The sequence below is a fragment of the Pezoporus occidentalis genome, unplaced genomic scaffold (assembly GCF_034315485.1).
Source record: "Pezoporus occidentalis ecotype Australia unplaced genomic scaffold, CSIRO_AGI_Poc_V1 ctg46, whole genome shotgun sequence".
Lineage (NCBI taxonomy): Eukaryota > Metazoa > Chordata > Aves > Psittaciformes > Psittacidae > Pezoporus > Pezoporus occidentalis.
This window is the reverse complement of record NW_026915791.1, coordinates 5,187,299-5,210,380: the sequence shown is the minus strand read 5'-3', so window position 1 is coordinate 5,210,380 and position 23,082 is coordinate 5,187,299. Positions and strand designations below refer to the sequence as shown.

Sequence of the window (23,082 nt, the reverse complement as noted above, 5' to 3'; positions counted from 1 at the left end):
GTAGGGCTGATGAGATGCAACAACTTTGCGCAGCAGGCAAAATTGCCAGAAAGTTTCCAAGACCTGTAAAAACAAATTTGACTTCATAAAACTGATGATGTTCGGCATACAACTCTGTCAAAAAGATGAGGGAGATGGAGAAAGAGAAGCTGATTACTGTACTTCAGTTAGCATTCACAAAAGGTGCTACTTTCGAATAGCACCAGCATTTGGTTGCACCTAGAAACTCAACACCACCAATTATGGCTATATTGTCTTCTCTCTTTTTTCCACAGGTGAAACTGTACTCTGAAAATTGACTGTCACAAATGACTGAGCTGGCATGAAGAATATCAATCATGTCACCAGACAAACAAGAGGAAATTTTACATCTATTCATTGGTGCCATGCCTTCTCAGAAGCAGATAAGGGTACATTATGGAAAAGCAATACAAATGCACACCTTTAAGGAGAACACTCTTTTTCCCCTTCACCAATGGAAAAGCCAATGCCATTAGAAAGCTCTTATCAGTAACCCAACATTCAGTGTGAAAGAATAACCTTTATTTTTTCAAAGCAACATATTTATATTTCCACTGAAATCGAGTTATAGTTTCTACTGGTGTTTCATTAAAAAAAAAAGCCAAAAAATAAAAATAATAATGTGCACTGAACCTATTTCAAGGAACTAAACACACTGATTTATGTCCCACCACATCTGAATAAGGGAGATAAAATAGCTAAAACAGAACAAAGATTAAGGCACCAAGACTAAGTAGCCTTCCTCAGATCATACAGAAAGCTTGTGACAGAACTGGAAACCAGCCCTAGGAACTGACTCCCCTTACCATATTGAAAAGAACTAGATAATACAACCTTAAAGTTCACTTTGCCTAACTCAAATTTAAAGTCACATTAAAAAGAAAACAGGATTTATTCTGTACATTCATCTTTAGTAGTGTGTTAGGATGACTGAAAGAATGACAAATCTTTCCAGTGCTGCCAGGGCTTATAATTCTACTCTGAATTCAGTCTCTAATAATTCTACTCGAATTCAGTTCTCTGCAGTGTTTTCTTAAACATGCAGTTTCTGGACCCATGTAATGACATGAAAATTACAGCAACAAAAATTGTTTAATAGTTACCCAGGATAGCAAACACAAATTGGAAAGACTCAGAAACCAGATGGCTCATAAATATGTTTGGTTTAATTTGATGATTTTTAACCCTATCTTGGGATGTGAAACTTTGGAGAGTTTAGGTACCAGAAAATGGAGCTTGCTATACATTTACCCTTTACCGAGTTCAGAAAGACTAAGGTACTTTCAGCTGTCAGTTCTCACCAGCCTTATTCTCACCCAGAATAAAAGGACTGTTTAAAACTTAAACAGGGGAAGTTTAGACTGGATATAAGGAGGAAATTCTTTCCTGTTAGGGTGCTGAAGCACTGGAATAGGTTGCCCAGGGAGGTTGTGAATGCTCCATCCCTGGCAGTGCTCAAGACCAGGTTGGACGAGGCCTTGGGTGACATGGTTTAGTGTGAGGTGTCCCTGCCTATGGCAGGGGGGTTGGAACTCGATGATCTTAAGGTCTTTTCCAACCCTAACGATTCTATGATTCTATGATATGCTTAAGAGCATTCTTAAATGCAGCTGACCTTTATATATATATATATAAAATAAAAATATATAATGTTAATAAAATATATAAAAATATATATACTATTTGTAATATATATTAATATATATAAAAAATATATACCTATAAAACTCATGCTAGAACTTATAAAATATCTTGGGTATAAAATTCAAGCCTGGGCCCAAAACTATTTTACTGTTTCCCTTTTAGATGATAAATGTAAACCCCAGCTCTCCATCCTCAGAACCCATTCAGTCCTATCCCAAACTGTTTCAGAACAGTCTGTAAGTGGTATGGGTCAAAGCTGAAGACAGACTATTTTGTCTGAAGGGGAGACTTGGAGACTACACAGCAACACTGTGTACCTCTTATTCCTCAGCACTGTAGCATCAATGATAGGAATCAGACTGCTAGTTGAATTTTGTCCCATAAAACCATTTTGATGACAGGATGCCAAAAAGTCACAAGGTCTAAAAATAAGAAATTGTCATAAACAGAACTAGAGAGCTGTCGTGGTTTAAACCCAGTCATGTTGTTTCCCAGTGAGTTTTCAACAGTGGCACCGGGGCTCTCCCCTTCCCCGCTCCCGGAGGAACACCCCTCACCCCGGGCATGACGTGCTGTTTTCCCCTAAAATCTAATAAGAAAGAAACGCAAGCTTTCTTGGGTGCAGTGGGGAGAGGCCCTAGAGGGAAGGTTGTAACTCCCAGTTGTGTGACCCTTGTGAATGGCAGCAGGCTGTGTCCTTCGCAATGGGCTAACAATGTTTTTCTATTTTCACAGTGGTACATTTCATACGGAGGTTGTCGGCTCACTGACATGTAGCATACAAGGCTGACATCAAGCACTTGCTTCCTTGCAAGAGAGTGGAAAGCAGACTAAGCTATATAAGGGTGCGTTCATGTAGTCTAAGTTCAGATATCTAATAGGTTAGTTTCACAGGACACTTATTTCAGTGAGTGGGGGGAGAGATTCAGAAAAGAAAGCCCCAACACCTTGAGGGCTTCCTAAATAATCCCTTCCCCATCTCCTCTTCCTCTGGCCATACTGAGAGATTGACTCCCTTCTTGTCTTTGGTCAGCACCATCTCCTCAGTTGTACCCACACAAGCTGTATAGGGTCACACTAGAGCTGGACCATTAAATTAATTACAAAAAAGAAAGCTGCCTTTTAACCTAGATAATTTCAAAGCATCCCTACTGACAGCTGAGACCGTGCTACTCTTTGGGGGTTAGCAGGTGAGGTCAAGGTGGGCATGAGTGCAGGAGAGCTGAAGTAAACATCACCTGAATGTTAACCTTCTTCATGTTCACTTGATCTCAGGAGTCCGAAGAAATCCAGCAGAAGAATCAGCCCTTCTACATCTGAAGTTCTGCATTTACTTGACACAAGGCACCTCGCACCATTCTCGGTAGAAGAATGTCACCACCATTATTAACTGGGCTGTTGCTTGTCAATCCTCATCCTTGCAGCCACAAAGCAATTTCTGTCAGTAATGAAATAACTTCTCTAGCCTACTCCACACATACTCTGGTACTGCAATGAATGCCAATTCTGCTGAAGCTTAATTTAAACTATTAGCAAGATTTACCAGAGCTGATAGCCTGTACAGTCACACCCCACATAAACCCTGCAAAATGGTAACCTATATATTAAATACATAATTAAAATATTACCACAAAAAAATCACAAGCAAACCCTGACCATTGCACAGTTTTGGGTAACTGCTTCCACTGAGGAATGTGTGGAAGACACAATGTTTAAAGCAAAGACTTTTTTCTGTATCTTTTCAGGTCCTATAATAAGTGAAATAATAGTTATTCTCCATCAGGAAAAAAAAAACAACAAAACAACTTTCATTGTTTTTTATGCATATATATGCAGGAAGACACACATGAGAGGAAAACAATATTTGGGAATTACAGTATTCCCAAACAATATACAATGTTTGGGAAGGAAGAAATAAAAAAAGCTACACCCTATCCAAAATTTATCAGCTATGAAAAGAGCTTTTAGAGTGAAGGTTAAATGCTTGTGTCTAGTCAGACCAGTCCAGCCCAGCTCTGGATGAGGGGAAAAGAGCTAGATCTGCTCAAGTCTTTCATTTTTATACCCACCCGAATAGCTAGATTAAAGCCCTTTTGAAATAACTAAATGAAAGCCAGTTTGGTTTATTCATCTCATTTTGCTTATAATTAATACACAAGGGTTACATTACTGACTTTCAAATTTCTTCTCTAGGATTGCAACAGACTGACACAGTCTGTTAAACTCTGGGAAAGTTTAACCTAAGAACCCGATAGATCTTGAAGGGCCAGGAAGAATGTGGACTTCAGGACAGTTGAACAAATACTTGGTGACAGTGTTCTGCAATGACTATGCTATCAGGGCTTGTAATACTCATAAAGCCCAGGGTAGCATTAAAATCTAGGCTGAACTGTTAGCCTGCATGGGGTTAAAGACAGCTTCTTTCGGAGGTTTTAAATACTATTTGGGCTCCTGTAGTGACTGTAAACACAGAAAATGCTCCCGTTGTGAATGAGTGTTACTCATGTAAAGAGATCTGAACTCCAGCACAGCACGCATCAAAATGCCATAGAGCAAGCTCTAAAAACATGTTCAAGACCAAGGAAATTTCAAGCGATCATGTTTTGCTATGCCTCTATTTGCTGAAGGCAAATTAGCAAATACATATTAATCACTCAGAGCTCAGAAGGAAAAAGAAATTATAAATAGCAGACACTTGGAAAATTGAAACTGCAGTTAAATATAACAACAGAAACAGAAAATCTGACAAAATTGGGACATTTAACGTATTAGAAGGGTGTGAGCATAATCATCCATGCTCCTTATACTGTCTAAAATACTAGTCAAGGCACCAGGGTCTGCAAAACTGCCAAACGAACTCTCCAGTGAAGCAAAGTTCAGTTCAGTTTCAGTTTGAATTCAGCTTTGCCTGAGGTTGCTCAGGTTCAGGCTGACAGCTGCTAACCCTTGTTTTGGTAATCCAAAACCACACTGTCTGGGCTCATAGTCTCCACTGGAAAAGAGAGTATGAGCTCTCCTCCATCCTGCTCCTCTGCCCAGCTCTGGCCATCTCCCATCCTCGCCATGTATTCCCACAGTTTCTTCCTGCCTTCTTAGTGCCAGGAAAATGGAACAGAGATTGTGAGGCAAAGCTACAAAGGGGAGGAAATGCTCAAGCGCTCAGAGTTCACCTCAGCATGTAGGAAAAGCTCTTGTTCAGAGCCACACAGCCACTCAAATCAGCTCTACATTGCAAGGAGGAAGCAGGCACTTATCAGGGTCCCTTGGGGAAGCAGAAGCTGAATACAAACTGTTCAGAAGCCCACCACAGTTTGAGACTGCTTCCAAGCCAGTGGACTTTCTGCTGTGGCAAGCAAGATAACAGCAAACTCTGACTGAACCAGAGGTTCTAATAAGACTGCCGTTATTGGGTCAGTTCTGATTCAAGGTGGGGAAAAAAGTTCCAATTTGGGGTTTGTTTGGCTCATAGCACAAAAACTCTTCACCATGACAGTGCAGGAGCAGGTGGACTTTATTCTGTGTACTAAAACACCATTACCTCACTTCATGCCACTTTCTAATGTGTTTCTCACTCAGTTACATTATCACTCCTATATTTTTAATATATAAATATGTATCTCCATAGACACAGGAGAGAAATGTGGATGCTCTATCCCAGAAAGTTTGGCTGTTTATCCCTCAAACATATGCTGTGCTACAGACTGGGAAAAAAAACCCCACCCTAAGTGAGCAACAGAAATGCATGAATAAATGCATCATTCTTGGCTGATATGCCAAAGCTCATGGGATTTCAGATACCGATTAGCTGAAAATCTGTGATGTCTTATTAACAGACATGGTTCTCCCATTAGATAGGGCAAATGTTAAGCTGAGTTGCAAGGATAGATCTGTGCTTTTTGGAAAGACTTCAGCTTTCAGTTCTATACTTCAGTCTCATTCTTGACTACCTTTAACTCTCATGAGCCTGCTATGTTAATAGGTGTCTCCTCTGGTTTTGTAACCTCAGTGCCATTTTCATTCTATAGAATAGAATAGTTCAGTTGGAAGGGACCCACAGCAATCATGCAGTCCAATTGCCTGAAGTAAATATAAAGCCAGTTAGAAACCTTAAGTTTTTCACCAACAAGTGGAAGACAAGCTTGTAAAGATCTGTGTAATGTTTTGTGTTTGCCAGCCAGCTTTATGTTAAGGGGGATGTATAGAAAACCAACCTGCAACTCCTAAAAAGATAAAACCTTGTCTGTGAATAAGCATCTTACTGGAATTCTGAGTTCTTTATTTCCTCTGTACTTACAGCAGAGTTGCTTTTTCTAGTTGAGGAAGACTGGAAGGTGATTTCTTTTTCTTTTTATGTCATTTCTCTCTGTTTTCATTACTCCTGATGGGCCCTGTTGAGCTGGTAGCAAACACACTGGAAGAAGCTGCAATCTGGAGGTACACCACCTTGAGAGAAGCTCTTAGAAACAGCACACTTGAGGGAGGCAATATGCTTCAGTGACACCCTGTCACTCGCTGGGGAGCTGTAGTCCTTTAGGCAGTGCAGAGACCCAGGGAGGGCCTGATGCCCCATTCACTCAGTTGTAAAGGTCTTGCACCCTGAGCTCCCCTCTCGCACATGTGGCATAAAAGACAAGAGCCTGGTGTTCCCCTGGCATAGCCCCTCCAACCCCTAATGGTGCTGAAGTTCCTCCTGGGCGCATATAACCCACTGGTGTGATCTGTCACCACTCTCACCAGAGGTCTTGGTTCTCCCTATTCACTCAGACCAGCCAGAGGTCACCTCTTTTCCAAGCTGACCTGCTATCCTACCTGCTATGGGTTGCATCTTTGTGCACACCCTGTCCGGCTCACTGTAGGCCACATCAAAGCACTGGGTTTGTTACACACCAGGAGAGGAGAGAAGCAGGGAGCAATTATAATGGAATGGGAGGAAGAGGAATTGTAAGAGGAAGGACTGATGCTGAGAGACAGGAAAAGACTAGAAGCCTGATCCAATTAATTAACATAATTAATGTCATTATTTTCCTTCTCTGATTTAAGCATTCGATACAGAAATCATGCTTACTCCTAAGAGTCTCAGATAAAAGTCTCCAGATACAGAAGGCAAGATGATGCACTGCTGTAACTGTGTTCCTATACAGGTCCATCAATTTGCATTAACTGTGAATCCCATAGATTCCTTCCTCTCCATTTGTTTCTGGAAAGAGCCCACCTGCCTCTCCTCTCAGCAGCTGCTTTGTGCTTCTGCTTTTACTAAAGCTTTGCAGAAGTTCAGATTATGTTTCCTTTATTCCTGAGGAATTTTACCTGATACCAAGCTATAAACAACAGTTCCAGCCACCGTGTAGATGTGCAGTAATGAACACCAGCCTGAGGACCTGCTTGCACAAATCTAGGTACAAATCGGTATGTGGTCTGACAATGTAACTGAGTGGCCTTAATACAGGATTTTCCAAGTTACTGGTAAGCCCAAATAAATTCAAAACAAACAAACAGAAAACACACAGAATAATAAGAATGAAAAACACAAAAAAAAATCCCCAAACCAAATAAAAACCTGAACATCTTTTCAGAAGTTTTATACAATTGCAAAGACCAGCACATTTCAGGGAGCTGAACTATAATATTTCATGCCAAAACTGAGCATGGTTTAGGATTTTTAAACAAAGCTTTAAGATTTTCAGATAAAAAACTTCTCTAAGCAAAAGTTTGAATTAAAAAAATTCAACACTTAGACTGATTTAAATGTCTTAATACGAATTGACCACTGCACGCACAAACCCAGCCTCCACACGTAACAGCTCAAAACCTAGACCCCTTCTTTCTGAAGTGTCACCACAGCAGCATTTTTCACTACAATTAATTCAAGATGAGGATTTCTCTCCACTGTAGTCACAGACACCAGATGCAGTTCTGCACACCAGCACAGGCAGTGCGTTCCCCACCACATACAAGCAGGGTGAAGACAGGGACACTGCTGTGTATGTGTTGAAAGCTCTGGAGTGTGGGAGAGGAATGCTTTTGAGCATCTGAGTGGGGCATCCTCTTCTCCAACTTTGATCTTATGGACTAATTAGAAACTGTGCAGCTATGTAACACTGACAGCAAGATGCATTTCCCTGAGGACTGATCACAAGACATTGTCTTCATCTCTAAAGTGACAGTGCACATGGCTCCACTACTTGATTTCCTCTTCTTCCACCTTAGCCCTCCCTCTTGATGTGGTTTACAGATCCCTACTGTTTGTCTGCATGTGCTTCCTTACTGCAGGATTGTGATATATCTATCCTATCCTTTTCCACTGACTTTCAGCTACAGTCACAGTGCCATAGGGCACAGTATCTGTAGATATGATGCCATTCACACAGTAAGGAACCATGGACCTAACTCTTCAGGCAGATTTAAAGGTTCATTTAGTGCTGTCCTTGTTGGAACTATTTAAGGAGCACACTACTGTATATGTGTGCTACTTTAACAGAGCAGAGGTAGGCACAAGAAGAACTAAGTAAGAGAGAAGTTCTTGAATGAACAGAAGAAAGAGAACATAGGGCTCCATCCCTTCCATTCCTGGCATGCTCTCCTCTAGACAGACAAAGGGGTACACCAAAGTAATATGGGTTTGTCTCAGTGAGACAGATGTGCTGATTTATATTAAGAACAAAATGAGATACTGCAGTCCTATATAATCAGCTTCATGCATGTGTGGACTGATTGAACTTAAACCAGCTTAAACTGAGTTTATAAAACAGGGCAGCTCAATTCTGACAAACCCAGGGAGATGAAAAAAATCCTCAAGGCTTCTGAAAAGAGTTTGTTAGATGAATGCAAGGACAAAACAGCATCCAGGAATGGGGCATCCACCATTGCCATACTGACATATTATTCCACAAAAGAACAGAAAGCTGTCTTTCTCACTCCTAAACCTGCCATCAACCACCCTATGCCCCTCTAGCTTAGAAAGTATTCAGCAAAACCCAGACCCATCACTGGTCCTTCAGCTGAAACTAAACATAAGACACCTTATTCTGTGACAGCTCCACTACAAGTATTGTAAAGGACTGTAAAGAAAGACATGACAAAATGCCTCTACTAATATTATCTCAAGAACTGTGGTTATACTCAATAGCTAAACTCTGAGCAATGGCATAAACATGACTGCACTTTGGGAAGGTGTTTGAGGTTTGCCCAGGACGTATGTTGCGCTGTAATTTTGCGGCTAGTTTGCCCTTCACGCCTAAAGGCAAGAGCATGCTATCTGGCCGAGCACAACCCAGCTTTTCATAGAGGAAAAAAGGACTCACCTACCCCTTCCACCAAGCTCAAGTAAACAAAGGAACATCATCCATAAAGCAATACTGGTGCTTAAAATAAAAGGAAAATTCTCCCACACATTGATCTGGTGGCTTTTTTCACCTTCTTCCCAGCATCTCCTCAGACCTGAGGCTAGTGTGCAACTTCAGCCTCTGAACGACTGTAAAGTTGCTTCGACACTGAACAATGCACGTCTGTCCTTTCCTGGTGGTGGAGTGGTTGGGTTTGGGGTTCTTTTCCTAAGGTTTTTTTGCTGCTCTTGTTTTCTACAACTTTCTCAATTTTCTCAGTCTTAATTTTTGCACAAAAAGAATTCCGATGTCCTCCAGTTATTTAGTGTGCCAAAATTTTTCAGTGGATAAGAACTCTGAAATTATCCATTTAGTATACAGCTCATCAGGAAGGCATATGTCAGCCAGTAAAACAAAAGACAGAAAAGTGGACCTATAAATTCCCTCATCACCAACACCTTGGGCTTTCCAAATAAAGAAGGAAATGTAAAGCCACTCTGAGAATATGCTCCAGAAAAGCTTCCTCACTGGACACACAAATGGTTTTTAAAGTAATTGACTGCAGAGCCTGAGAGCTGACCATAATATCCCAGTGAGATGAGCAACCCCCATGTGAAGATTGTGACAGCAGCTATGCAGTTAAATGCTCATGCATCCAAGTCTCTCCCTGGGTGACTGAGATTATTTTTGGCAGAAGATTGGACAGAGATTGTAAAATGCACGTTTGTTTTCATTTAGCTCTTGACTTACTCTCTCCAAAACACACCTTTTTTATCTCTGCCCTAATACAGTCATGCTTCAAATTGCAGACTTGGAGATACAGCAAATATAATGACTACTCCTTACGCTAACCTCACCTGTACGTTGAAAGTCACTACAGCAAAAACACTGAGGTGATATTTAGCAGCTCTTGATAAGACTGCATGCCATGAGAACTGAGGCTGTGAGGGGACAAAGCAATGCTTGCATGGGCTACATTTGCCCTGGGACCCTTCAACAGTAAAACAATCTCCTCCCAATAGGAATAACAGGCCAGAAAAAGCCTGAATTCAAAAACTCTGTGCTATGGTTTAGCAATCAATTGTAAATAGAACTAAATTATGAAACCTGCTTAAAAACTGGTGTCCTAGTGGGTCTTGATATAAAAGAAAACATACACAGGTTCAGCATTTAGCCAGAGACAGAGAATTTCACTGCACTAGCAAGAGCTAGTTGTAGTGCCCAACAACTTCTTTGCCTTACCTCCTTTCCTGCCTGGAAGTAATATGATTTGTTACACTGAGAAATACAGAAGTGTCTCCTGATCCTTGCCTAATGGTCAAGATGATGTTTTTATCTCAGCAGTAGGCGTACTGTTGTAACTTCTGCTCTCTGAGAAGTTCGACATGTCCTGATACAGGGTTTTCTCTCCTAACCTTCATAATGAGTTTGCTTGCCACTGTGCACATACAGGAAATATGTCCCACTCGTATCCTCTTCTCCCATCACTGGTTGTGTGCATGCTGCTGCTTCCCAACTTCTCTCCTATTACTGCTGCTTTCCCCTCCTGACATCTCCCTCCTTATTTCCTACTGTTATCTCCTTCCTCTTGCTGCATTTTAGAACCAAAGCTGACAACGACATGCAGAGCAGCACAAAGATTCCTTTCAAAACAGCCTGAGCATCACTTTCTTGGTGGGAGCTCATAACTCCATCTTTCACAGTACCAATATATTCTTCTCCCTTTACCTGGCTCCCTCATGTCTCTCCTTAGACAAAGCATCATCTCCAAGTTACACCTTTTCCTGCAAGCAACCTTCACTGCTCCTGAAACATGACTTTGACTCACCTCTCCAAAATAGTCCCAGAGAAAGCAGTCCAGTAATCAGAGAAGCAAAATGATCCTGGGGTATAGCTGTCAATTTCATGCTGAACCCTTTTACAATGACAGTGCCTGCTTCCAGCCTAGAAGCCTCAGTCAGCAGCAGCCTTTCTAAAACTATGGATCAGCTATTCATTACACTTAACAAAATTTACTTAGAATCAATACCCATCATGATTTACCTTCCCACATGTCACCCACTTTATATACGTTTCATGCCAGTACTTTCTCCCCCTTCTTTTTTTCCCCACTGTTTTGAAAATCATGCTTTACGGGTTTTAAATTAAAAAGAAAGGGGCAACACAGTAAGTCTGAATCCCTTGGCATAACAGGGAGTTTGCACCAGGAGATGGGGAAGAAGTTACTTACCCACGGTGGTGATCCACAACAGCAGCCGTGGGAGCCGGTTCATGGCTCTGCGGGGTGCGGGCAGGTCCCAGCCGGGTGCGCGGCTCCGGAGGGGACGTGCCCAGCGCTTCCTGCGGGCTCCGCAGGAGCTCTGAGGCTGGGCTCGGGCTCCTGCTGCCTTGGAAGAGAATTCCCACCTCCTGCTCAGGAAGGCTCGCATGGGTCCTAGAGCCACCCTCCCTCCCTCCTCCTCCTCCCTTTTTGCATGCCGCTCCTGCACGACCAGCAAATCCACAGCGCAGTTGCTTCAGACATGAACGCATCCATTTATAAATTTTTTAGGCATTAGTATTCACTAGGAAAAGCTGAATTCAGCATCTTACTGGGCTGTTCCTGCTTCTCAGTCTTCTCTTGCAGCTGCCTCAATGACACATGAAACACGCTGCCTGGACCAAACTCAGCTTGTATTTAAGATGATAGAGAAGGTTCCTTTGGCCTGGAAGTCCTTTCACTGACTGTCCTGAAAGAGAAATCAGACCTATTTATACAGCCTAGGCACAGCCTTTCTTTCCTTAACTTCACTTAAAGCCACTTAACTCCTGAGTAAAACAGTCTCAGTTGGTGTGACTTGCAACAGGGACCTGCAACACAGTAAGGCGTAGGTACTCTGCCTGCAAGCTTGTGCATCTGCTCTTTCATCATTTTACTTGTTAAACTCCTTTTTCTTCTGGTCCATCAGCATTTCAACTACATTAGTTCACTCTGCCTTCAATTTGTTTGCATGTGGGTTTTTCCTTCACAGGGAGTTTGTTTTAAAATAACAGCTATTCTTTTTGGAATCAGGATACATTCTTTCTGCTAAATTCTCAATGTGGATACCCTTACCCTGGATTAGGAGTGCTTTAGTCCAAATTACCATAATTTACTGTGGCTGTGGGCTACAGTAATACACATTGCAGACTGTTGTGAATTTAGCAGGTAGCATCCAAGTCTTGAGTAAAATAGCATGTACACTGTAGGCACTGGAGAAATTTGGAGCTGATTTGAATTAGAGCCCTCACAGGTCTAGTAGGTCTGGCAATTTCAAGGCAGAGGCCTGTATTCCATAGATTAGACTAAAATTTAGTGAATTTACTTCACCTTCTGTGTCTCTTCCACTGATCTATGGAAACTACACACTGTTCAAGAGTAGAACTTGCTTGTATACCATAATCATGGTTTTCAATCTCCAAATTTGCTCTTTGTTCAGCAAAACATCACTCACTTCAACAGTTTTACAGAGACATAGTTCTGAACACAGCCTGGACGATTTGGAAGAAAACATCATTCCGAAGCTTTCTTCTACAGCCACATCAATTACAGAAGTATGGTAGCAAGACATTATTGATTGCTCATTCACTAAGTTTATACAACTGTCCCCCAAGCAAAGTAATAACCAAGAATGGTGTTTCTACCCAATACCAACAAAAAAAAAAAGAGAGAGAGAAAAAAGGCTGCCAGCTTTCTATTTCTTCATAAATAACTTTCTTGGCTGAGGCTCTGGGGCTGCAAAGCAGGTAACTTTTTACTCAAATTGGTAAAAAAGTAGAGACATCTCAGGAATGTCCATACGTGCCTAAACTAAACCCTCTCATGAAATGTAAAAAAATGTATCTGCAAGGAAGTGGTAGCATCAGCAGACAGACAAAATAATGCTGTTTCTGATAATACCTGATAATTCAGGTTTAGGGTAGCTCATATTTTCCATGGCTTTCAGTTAGTTTGGCCAAGACAGATGAATTCTGAGGCTCATTAGAGAAATGTGAGGTATTCTATAAAAATGAGATAGAGGCATGTGATGCTTTTAAGCAGAGTAAAAGCAGAGGAGAAGGTGACTAATTTCTGACCAGCTGGATCGTTAGCCACTTGGCTCAGAAAAGTAAACTTTGGTCTACCGGAAGGTTCACAGTTCATCCTCAGCAAGGTAACCCACATCTATCAAGCAAAGGAAGTCACCCAAGCTAGACCAAAGCTGGTATTTTAGGGAACCAAAGATTTTAAAAGCAAATAACAAGAAAAGATGTGGAATAAAAAATGATTCACAATGAAAAACAGAGGAAGATATGCAGAGTATGAAAACATCGGAAGTCAGAACAATGCCCAGGGTTTGGAAATGGGTGCATGAACTACAAGCAAATGCCACTCATCAACAGTTTGCAGGTGGTACAAGAGCATGCACAGCAAGAGAAAACCCACCACCACCAAGAGAATGACAGCAACACCACTAATTCAGAGGAAATCTCTGTAGAAGAGATTAGGAGCAATGGGCAATGCTGCATCAGCAGAGAACTGAACTATCAGTTTGGAAGCAACTGCGACAATTGCATGCTTTTAAGTTGGGCACTGATGCACAAGCTACAGCCCTGCCAGGATCTGGATTCCAGCAATTGAAAAAACCCACTAGTCTTAAATAATGATACCATCTCTGGCTCAGCAACTCAGGAACAACTGCTGGAGCCCATGAGAGGGAAGCAGACACGATTGTCCTATTCTTATGTTCTTCTGAGAGCACCTCTTATTGTCCACTGTTGCAAACACAACACAGAGGGCAGCACAGAACTTAGATCTAACACTGTAACATCTCAAACACATTAAAACCAAGGTTGCAAGACAAATTCCCATTATGATGCCTCAACATCCTGAATGGTGCTCTACAAAGCTGTCCAACAGACATAGAATTTTACTGTTACAAAAACATCTGGAAATCGGAAGGCATTAGCCAAAGGTGGCCCAGTCAGAGATACGGTGTCCGAGCACAAAATTAACTTGTCCTCAGATTCTTCAAACTGAGAATATTGTTAATTTTTTCAAAGTTGTGTAGTCAGACTTGGAGAGAATCACTTATCCATAAAAGAAACTGGGTGTTAGTGTACATAAATAAAGAAGCAAGCTTTGGCTTTACTCCATAGCCATTAAATCTTCATGTCTTCATGCATGGAAGAACTGTGTGAGCTAAAACTGGTCGTAAAACTCTTTACAGCCTAAGGGACCTGGCAATTCTCAGCCTAACCTTTCCCACAAGCAAAAAGGCTACAGAAGTATTTTGGTTTCAAATATACGATTGTAATGTTGCATAAAAAATACACAGGATCTGACGATGGTTAAGCACACGGTCTCTGGAGTACTTGATAAAAGAACTAAGAGGCAAAAATATCCAGAACTAGATTTTATGTCTGCTCCACACACAAGATCTTTTTAAAAAGTATCTATCTGGTGTCAGAAAAAGTGTGAAGCTTGATTGCTCTAGACATTGCTGAGGGCAAATCCCTGCAGAATTTAAGTGTGGCCAGTGCCACAGATAACACAGCTGCTCCAAATGCTGCCTAATAGCTAACAGAGTGGCTTTAACCCTTAAAATTAGAAAAGGTACTAAAGGGTCAAATTTAATTGCCAAATGTGACTCTATTTCAATGCATATGAAAACCTCAGACATCGGAGAAAAACGTCTTACAAAGGACATGCACAGAATCAATTAGAGATTTATAAACCAAAAGTAGGATCAATGATGCTTTACACCAGCCTCAGATAAGCAGAAAGTTTGGGGCACTTGTTATGCTTGTTGCATAGGAGAGGGGAAGCATCTACCAGAGCAAAGGAGGCATAGATTTGTCACTACTGGATGGGAAAAAAAACAACTTATTTTTGTTACAGACTATTGAATTCATTTCCACATTGAAGAAAAGATACCCAAGTCATTTGTGCATGTCAGTACTACCCTTGCTGCCTGTTAGAGTATCTGCATTAGTAACGTCTGACAACAGGACACCTTTAATGAACATGAGTTTTGGCAGTTTGCAGTGAAGTACGTATGAGGCATGTCACTACAAGACCCCATTACTTGCAGTACAACAGGTCAGTAGAAAGCAGTGTCAAGAAAATAAAGCACCTGCTAATGAAAAATGATAAAGGCCATATTCAGCACTCTTAAATTAGAGTATGGCACCAGCAAAGCATGGCTTGTCATGTTCTGACATTTTATTCAATGGAGAATTAAAAATGAGAGTGTCTGTGCTACTAGAAATGGATGTCACAAGCCCCTGGGGACTTGTAGATAACTAAGGAGACAGATAACGAAAAAGAGCAATCTAAAAATGACTTGGAGTACCTGGAGCTCCTGCCATTTTCCCAAAACAAAAAGCTCATAATTCTGAAGGCAAACCAGCAGGATGGCAGCCAAGACAGCTTGGAAGTCAGTGTGTTATACAGAAAACCCAATGAAGAAAGAGGCCACTGTGTGAGTCAGTTGCCATGTAACAATCCCAGGAAGTGGTGCCTTCTGAAGTGCCTGCTGTGTGCAACTGGAACCAATGAACCCATCTTACAACATATATGACCACAACTTACTAAGAACCTGTGAATGCAAAAGCATTCTTCTTTCAATAGCACCTTAAGCTTACAGGCCACCTGAATGACTCACAATTTCTTACTGACATTTGGGTTTTAAAGCACAAGTCATCTCCCACAGCAACAGCTGGACCATCTGTTTTCGCAGCAACATCTTGAGAAGGTGCTTGGCTTTTGCTATAAAGGAAACCTAGTACAGGAAACAGCTATGAGGATACAGTGAGCTGGAGCTCCATGAGGTATCACAGCCTGGCCACAAAACAACTTTCCACTGAGCTGTAAGGGGGTTGAAAGAGTGGCACAGTAATCGATATTTACCGTCCCATTAAACCAGGACACCACATCACCTACTGTTTTTACTACCTACTTCTTTTCCCATCCTCTGTGACCTATTTCAGGTGCTCCATTTCTTCTCGTGTCCTACTAAGTCTTTGCTTCCAGATGCTGTTTCTGACTCTCCAGGTTAAGACTAAGAAACTGAGTCAATATTCCAACAGCCACAAACAGGCCTGATATATACTCTACTTCTTATTCATCGTTTCTGTAATACCACTTAAGGAAATGGGTTTATGTTTCTCTCATTACTATTTTTCACTTTGCTTATTTTTATTGGAGTTGTTGGAAGCAGTGCTTTAGGAGATGGGAAACACTCCTATCAAGTCTGCATGGAACTTTCTGCCTCTTAGTGCCAGACACCAGCTTTCCTTTAGACGCAACAGGAAACTGTAGTTCCACTGCTCTGAGACAGATGCTTTAAAAGTCTTCATTTCTCAAAAAAGGAAGTCCAAAATCTTGAACTTATCTTACAGGTTTTATTCTTTTAGGAGTTATATGACCATCTCATGTTTATACAATAGTCTCTTTTAGTTTAAGGTCCTTATACCCACATTTCATGAGGAGCATGAGGTAACATAAACTGTGTTCTGAACACCCTTCTTCTTCCCTCCCCAGGGCAGCAAAGTTCTCATCCAGTGTCCATATATATCCTTTAGTTCTTTCAGATTGATATTGTTTTTCCAAGGATACTCTCTCACCTTTTGCAACCAGTTAGAAGATGATGACATCCAGCCCATGAGATAATTTCAATTGTAAATTAACAGACTTTGATTGCTATTTATGCTACCTAGACAAGCCTGCAGGACCTGACCCAACCTGTTAGTGCCATGCTTTGAGGGAGAAATGAATTCAGAATGAGCATGCAAAGGAACTGGGCAACTTTCTAGATTCTTGGCCAGGCAATAAAAGATGGATGCCCAAACTGGCACTCTTTGATGTAGGGAGAGAGTGAGTGACTCCTAAGCTCAGTTTGAAAAAGATCTGCAAGCAAGCCTCAGAAGTGATGGTTCCTTTCTGATGCTCTGAGGCTGAATTGCACACCCAAGTAGAAGGCATGAATGAGAACTTCATGTTTGAAACTGCTTATTCAGACATTGTTTCTGGCATGTGCTGTCAAGTATGGAATTCCCTGGTAGGATTCTGAATAACTGGACTCCAAGTATCTGCAATTTATCTTCTCTAAACCACTTAATGTGACTCCTCCCAAAGAACAATGGTATATAATTTAAGCTATGTCCTTAAAACCAAAGTATCCTATTTTTTTCTGCAAACTTTACGTATAGATGATGTCAGTCATTAGCACAACGTACCACTCAAAATTCTGTAGATTACTGAAACTACCTTATACACCCCACCTTTTACATACATATCACTATGACATGAACACTACCTGTGAGCAGCACAGGTTTTGGTATCTCTTTGCCCAATACATATAAAGTACAGATAAGACTGAACAATTGTGAATTAAGGTTGAGTCTAAGTATTATACAGTTATTTGCAACACTTAAGTTAAGGACAACGAAGATGAGTAAAAATTGAAAGACTTTTCCACTGATGAACTGATGAATCCTATCTGCTAGTGCTTACTAGCACTTTATTTTTAAGAAGCTGTCAAGACCTGCTGTAAAACCTTTTAGATAAGAAGGTAGTGACTATGCAGTGACTATAAACAAAACTGGCATTTCATCAGCACTGCTGACCAAGAGGTCTTGTTGACTGACAGTGTGAATTGGGCAGGTTAAATGAGTTCAAAGAAAATTTGTATTACATCTTTTTTTTTCTCTACAATAGTCACAAAAATTACATTCATATTCAGAGTCTAAAATCAGTCATATCGCTGTTCAAGTATTTCACATATATCTTCAACAGTTTCAGATTATGTGGTACCATCACCTTCCTATGTTAATAATTTATTGGGGCTTTATGCATAATTCCAGCACTCCAGCATGCTTACCTATCTATTGTTCAAAGTTTTGGTGTTCCTGAATTAATTGCATATATTACTACTTAAGCAGGTACCTGAATCATAGAACCATAGGATCCCAGGTTGGAAGGGACCTCAAGGATCATCTGGTCCAATCTTTCTTGGTAAAAGCACAGTCTAGACTAGATATCCCAGCACCCCATCCAGCCAAATCTTAAAGATATCTAATGCTGGGGAATTCACCAATGGGAAATTATCTGGGGAAGAGATGCCTGATAATGTTTTACACAGAATGATTTCTTTTCAAGAGACTGCACAATGGCAGGACTCAAACAACAAACAAGTGCTACAGAAACCTATCTATGCATAAGTGTTTATCCAGGAGGGATATAAAAGTGACTCGGCTGATAATGAATGGTGAGATGTGTCTCTCCCATGACAGTTGTTAAAGCTGTAAAACCTGATTCTATTTGCAGTTTAATATATTTTCAGTGCTTTCCATCTCCTGGAGTTTGGGACTGAGTCAAAGTCCTTCTTGCAGGCTACTTGCGCAATCCCTAGGTTTCTGTACTCAGAATTTCTTAGGCAGCCTAATATGCTAAGCTGGCTTGCACAACAAATAAGAGATAACCTGCTCATTTTTTTCACCTACATATATTTTTGCAAGCTTTTTGCTGCCTCTTTCCTTTTGCCATTTTTTGCATAGCTTTATATCTCCTTGTTCTTCTTAAGCTTTTATCATTGGTTCTCTCTAATATATGTATGTGTTTCCTAACCTCTTCCACATTACAGTATCACAGTATGTTTGGAAGGGACCTCAAAAGATCATCTAGTCTCCCCCTGCCGGAGCAGGAACACCTAGATAATGTTACACAGGAATGTTTCCAGGCGGGCTTTGAATGTCTCCAGGGAAGGAGACTCCACAACCTCCCTGGGCAGCCTGTTCCAGTGTTCCGTCACCCTCACTGAGAAGAAGTTCCTTCTCAAGTTTAAGTGGAACCTCTTGTGTTCCAGTTTGCACCCATTACCCCTTGTCCTTCCTTTTTTCTTCTGAAATATTTTAAACAAATTCTTACATGATTACAAAGTAACTTTCCATTGTGCATCTTGGTTTTGGTGCTTTCCACTGAGGGAGCTCAAAACACTTGGCAAGCATGAGTCCATTTATCTTCTCAAGTCTCCCCTGCCATAGGAGGAAATTTAAGCAGAACCCCTGCTGTTTTCACACTGACCTAAAAGGATTTAAGCACTAAAAGATTCCTACTGGTCTTTATTTGGAGCAGGACACCCAGTTTCTCACTAGAGGCAGCTTGGGAGCCAGTTCTGCATTTTTATCATGACATCACCCCTTCTTCACAGATGGCTAATCATTATTTTTCACAAAGTTAAGCCCACTCTGAAATAAGCATTTCAGAGAACATAGCCTAATGCCTTCAGCTGGTATCAAGTGACATTGCTGCACCAAGAGACATTGTAATGATTTACACCTAGCTTTTGATGAACCCATCCCAATACAGTAGCATCTGCAACCCTGACTAGGCTTCAAAAAAAAAATCCCTAGAAAGAATATTTTGGGTTAAAAGTGTGAAGATTTTTAAGAACTGCAGAAAAAAAAACATGACACAGAAACAAGTCTCTGGTTTGAACACTGCGCTGTACAGCATAAAATTGCATGTAGAGAAACAGATTAAAGAAGCATTGTACAGAAGTGCATGATGCAGGGCAGCACAATAAATTCAAGCTAAGGAAGGCAGCCAAAACTAGTAACAGCTGCTGCCATTGCATCTGTCCATGTTCTGCACAGTACACAGGTAGGCTGAGACAGTTTGGTTGACAGAGGTAAAAGTGGCTAGGCAGCCACCAAGCAGTGGTGTGCTAAATCAAGAGGGAAAAATAGTCAAGACTGTGTAAATGAAGACCAGGAGCATCCACCACAGACGTAGTGCAGCTTGACACATATGCCTCCACTACAATGAGTTGAATGACATTTCTGGTGGTTGGTTGTTACAGAGATGCCAATGTTTCACAGACGTAACACTGAATGACACAGAACTTTGGTCTGATGTATGATAGCTGCTTTCATGGCTACTGAGGACACTCATTTTCCCTTTGATGAGGAACAACATGATAGCAGCAGACAGTCTCTATACATGCATCTAGTAAACTCCAGGCTGAATCCTTAGTAAACTACAAGCTGTACCACATAGGATCATAGAATGGTTAGGGTGGGAAAGAACCTTTAGATCATCCAGTTCCAGCCCCCCTGTCATGGGCAGGGACACGTCACACTAAACCATGTCACCCAAGGCTTCGTCCAACCTGGTCTTGAACACTGCCAGAGACGGAGCATTCACAGCCTCCCTGGGCAACCCATTCCAGTGCCTCACCACCCTAACAGGAAAGAAGTTCCTCCTTATATCCAATCTAAACTTCCCCTGTTTAAGTTTGAATCCGTTACCCCTTGTTGTATCGCTACAGTCCCTAATACAGAGTCCCTCCCCAGCATCCCTATAGGCCCCCCCTTCAGATACTGGAAGGCTGCTATGAGGTCTCCATGCAGTCTTCTCTTCTCCAGGCTGAGCAGCCCCAACTTTCTCAGCCTGTCTTCATACAGGAGGTGCTCCAGTCCCCTGATCATCCTTGTGGCCCTTCTCTGGACTTGTTCCAACAGTTCCATGTCCTTTTTATGCTGAGGACACCAGAACTGCACACAATGCTCCAGGTGAGGTCTCACAAGAGCAGAGTAGAGAGGCAGGATCACTTCCTTCTACCTGCTGGTCATGCTCCTTTTGACCCAGCCCAGGATACGGTTGGCTTTCTGGGCTGCAAGCGCACACTGAAGCCAGCTCATGTTCATTTTCTCATCAACCAACACCCCTAAGTCCCTCTCCACAGGGCTGCTCTGAATCTCTTATTTGCCCAACCTGTAGCTGTGCCTGGGATTGCTTTGACCGAGGTGTAGGACCTTGCACTTGGCATGGTTAAACTTCATGAGGTTGGCATCAGCCCACCTCACAAGCATGTCAAGGTCCCTCTATGACTCTGTGCTAAATATGCTATCAAGAAAGAGCAAGGTACTCAGTTTCAAGACTGAAATCCTGAATCTTTTCTCAGCTGGTCCTTACTTCAGTATTGTCAAAGCTCTCCCAAAGCTTTATGCTGCATTACATACCTCTTCATTGCCCTGCTACTCTGACTGGGAGAAACTGCCCTTTGTGAGTATACATTCCCTGTGAATCCTGATTCTTGAGTTCAAGTGTGCATAACAAAAGGTAGGCTTCCTTGAACAGAAACAATGGGAATGCAATGTAAATGACAGTTGATGTTTCTGTCTTTGTTTACACACACAACTCATTCAGGGTAAACTTCAAGGACCCCCCTTCTTCTCCATAATAGTTCTATACTGCAGCAACTTTTAATTCTGTCCAAAGGCAATTGCCAGCATTCTTTCAGAGAGCTGCCAACATTGACCATTATTGTCCTCCATAGGCCTCCAGTTTTCAGAAACAATGACATTATTTCTCCAAAACCAGTGGAGAAACCTGGAAAAGCATGGAAAATTGGGTATTAGTTTAGATTTTTGTAACATTTTCTTAATGTAAGTCATTACAACAACCTGGCATCTCTCCTGAATTATAAGAGACACCAGTAATTACTCTTATATTTCAAGTGCTTGGTGAACATAACAACATATGTTTATACTTTACATGCTTATTTTACCAAAATGAGATGCTCAAGCTCATTAAATAAATTCCAGAATTTTCTATCATGCCAGGAAAAGACTTAAGTGTCAAAAAGCAAACATAGCTGGCCATAAGGCCAACTTCTGTTATAACTTCTGTTTTTTTCATCATTTTCTATTCAACTTCATTTTCAGATATATTGTAGAAAACGAGTGTTAAGGCCGGTTTGTGCTTTGCATGGAATAATCAGCCACAGACTTTCTCAAAAGCTGTGAATATAAAGTAAGAAATCATTTGGCCATGAGTCAAATACTCAATAGGTCTATCTCCTCAGAGAGCAAGATGCCTTATACAAGACATGCTTTGGCATAGATTCCAGTTATAGCCAACAAAAATTAGTTTTCAAATTTGCATAATCCTGACTTTATAATAGAGTTAATGTGTGTTCCCTTCCAAGGACCGGAAGAATACAAGGCCATACACCACCACCACCACCAGCCCACCTCCTTTGAATTCTCTCACAAAGCCAAGCTTGCTCCTACTCCATCTTTTAAAAAGCAACATCCTGCATACCCCCAGATATTATAGGGGTCTGTATTACAAGCTTGGTTTCACTGAATTTACACATGCACTAATACTACTTGCTAAGGGTGACCATCTGATTAGCAGGGAGCAACAGATCATCATTCATGCAGAGGAATCACAAACTATAGCTTTACCTCAAAAAAACTGTCTAGTGTAGTTAAGTCAGGTGGGGAAGAGCACGTGCATTAATAAGCAAACACAGTGCTCTCAACTAAGATTTCAAATGCTAGGAAAAGCAATAGTGTTAAGATGTCCTCAGAAACTATTTATCTCCTTAAATGATATTTCCTCTCAATGGTATAATACTCTGGGTTAAGAGTTAATGCTTAGGATTGTATCTTCAGCATCTCAATTGAAGAGCCATGCACCCACAACCTGTAATTTCTTGATGGCCTTGGCACAAGCAAATGGCAGTGCTTTAGATACAGGACAGGTACTAAAGTCAGAGAATACTTAAGCACACCATATTGCAGGCCAGTTAAAATAATTATTCTGTGCCACTTAGGCAATCACTTACGAAAGTCAAACCTTTCTGAGACTTTAGTCTGCCCAGATGACACTGCTCCACAGTAAATGGTGGCAGACAAGGAATAAAGACCAAAAAATTGACTGTTTTCTACATAAAAGACATCTGTGTCACTGGCACCTGGATTTATCAATTGCACACCTCTTAAGCTATGGCAAAGGTCTCCTGTATGCCCAGTTACAAATTAAAGCATCTGAAGCTACAACAGACTGACAGGTTGCATCAGCTACTGCCTGTGGATTGATTGATGGCTTGGCTTTGTGAGCAAAGATTTGGGAAGGGCTTTACCTACACTTACTACAAGCACAATGACCAAGGGCATGTGGGATAGGCAAATCTGGTTGGAAAAAAGGGTGCTTAGGCAATCAGGAAATGTCTGACCTGTGGATATAAGCCACTGAAGACCACCTCCCAGGTCAGCTCTGAGGAAGAAAGCTGCAGAAACCCAT

At 41.3% G+C, this 23,082-nt stretch overlaps 1 protein-coding gene across 2 annotated transcripts in view; it reads right to left on the bottom strand.

Moving 5' to 3' along the window:
- LTK (leukocyte receptor tyrosine kinase) overlaps positions 1-11,421 on the bottom strand; it is a 96,810-nt gene extending 85,389 nt beyond the window's left edge. For both annotated transcript variants that reach the window (XM_062635748.1, XM_062635749.1), the window contains exon 1: positions 11,218-11,421. In XM_062635748.1, the coding sequence (XP_062491732.1) occupies positions 11,218-11,416 (199 nt within the window). In that variant the 5' untranslated portion in view covers positions 11,417-11,421. The remainder of the gene's footprint in view (positions 1-11,217) is intronic.
- Positions 11,422-23,082: the final 11,661 nt, after the last annotated feature.